This window comes from Myotis brandtii, unplaced genomic scaffold, assembly GCF_000412655.1.
Source record: "Myotis brandtii unplaced genomic scaffold, ASM41265v1 scaffold85, whole genome shotgun sequence".
NCBI classification, from domain to species: domain Eukaryota; kingdom Metazoa; phylum Chordata; class Mammalia; order Chiroptera; family Vespertilionidae; genus Myotis; species Myotis brandtii.
In genome coordinates, this window is record NW_005371454.1 from 332,959 (window position 1) to 334,420 (window position 1,462).

A 1,462-nucleotide genomic window follows, 5' to 3' on the forward strand; every position below is an offset into this window, starting at 1 on the left:
AGGTGGTGGAGGGTAGCAACGACGAGGTGGACAAGCTCCTGAAGGAATTTCTGCACCTGGACCTGACCGTGCCCATCCCTGGTGCCTCCCCAGAGGAGACGCGTCAGCTGATGTTGGAGGGCAGCCTGAGGATGAAGGAGGGAAAGGACAGCAAGATGGATGTGTACTGCTTCCTCTTCACGGACCTACTCTAAGTGATCAAGGCAGTGAAGAAGGCTGAGGGGACCAGGGTCATCAGGCCACCACTGCTGGTGGACAAGATCATGTGCCGGGAGCTGCGGGACCCTGGCTCCTTCCTCCTCATCTACCTGAACGAGTTCCACAGCGCCGTGGGGGCCTACACGTTCCAGGCCAGCAGGCAGGCTCTGTGCCAGGGCTGGGTGGACTCCATTTACAATGCCCAGAACCAGTTGCAGCAGCTGCGTGCGCAGGAGCACGTGGGCAGCCAGCAGCACCTGCAGAGCCTGGAGGAGGAGGAGGATGAGCAGGAGGACCAGGAGGAAGACAAGGAGGAAGAGGAGGGTGGGGAGAGTAGCACTTTTGCCGCCAGCTCCCCCACCATCCTGCGCAAAAGCAGCAACAGCCTGGACTCCCAGCATTGCGCCTTGGACGGCTCCACAGAGACCCTGGCCATGGTGGTGCTGGAGCCCGGGGAGATGCTCTCCTCTCCCGAGTTTGAGGGCGGCCCCTTCAGCTCCCAGTCGGAGGAGATGTCCCTCAGTACCACCGCCTCATCTGTCACACAGACCAGCGAGCTGCTGGCCCTGGGCCCCGGGGACAGCCGCTCCTGCTCCATGGACTCCGCCTACTGCACCCTCTCCCCCACCTCCTTGCAAGACTTTGCGACCCCAGCCCCTGTGGTGGAGCCAGCGCCCCGGCCCCTAGATTTACCACAGGCCCCTTCACCCCCGCCCTCGCCCTGCCTTCGCCGCACACCCCTGTCCAGCTACTGCCCCGCCTGCCCCACCTGCTCAAGTCCAAATCTGAGGCCAGCCTCCTGCAGCTGCTAGCAGGGGCCACCACCAAGGGGGCGCCCTCAGCCCCCAGCCACAGCCTGTCGGAACTCTGCTTGGCTGCCACAGCCACTGGCACTAGGACTCGGGGCTCCCCTCAGGAAGCTGGGCCCCGCTGGAATTGCGGGGGCACACCAAGCCCTGGCAGTGGCTCCCAGCTATCAGAGATGGAGGGCAGGACCACCTGCCTGGTGGGGGAGCCCAAAGGGCCCGCCAGGAGGAGCAGAGAACTGCCCTCAGGGATCTCCCCCAGGGTTCAGCCTGAGCAGCCCCCTGGGATCTCTGCCCAGCACAGGAAGCTGACGCTGGCCCAGCTCTACAGCATGCATCAGGACCACCCTGCTGCTTAACTCCCAGGCCCTGAGCACAGCATGGAGCCGCGCATGCCTGGAGGGCATGGGCAGGGGCGGGCGCACATGTGCCTGGTGCAGCAGGACTGGCTGGGGAGC

The 1,462-nt window shown here is 64.8% G+C and overlaps 1 protein-coding gene across 1 annotated transcript in view; it reads left to right on the top strand.

Annotated features, from left to right (window-relative positions):
- Positions 1-1,462, top strand: part of LOC102262569 (pleckstrin homology domain-containing family G member 5-like) — a 32,331-nt gene that overhangs the window by 6,980 nt on the left and 23,889 nt on the right. Inside the window, 3 exon segments of the mRNA XM_014532159.1 lie at positions 3-930; positions 933-1,336; positions 1,338-1,438. Of these exon segments, the coding sequence (XP_014387645.1) occupies positions 3-930; positions 933-1,336; positions 1,338-1,438 (1,433 nt within the window).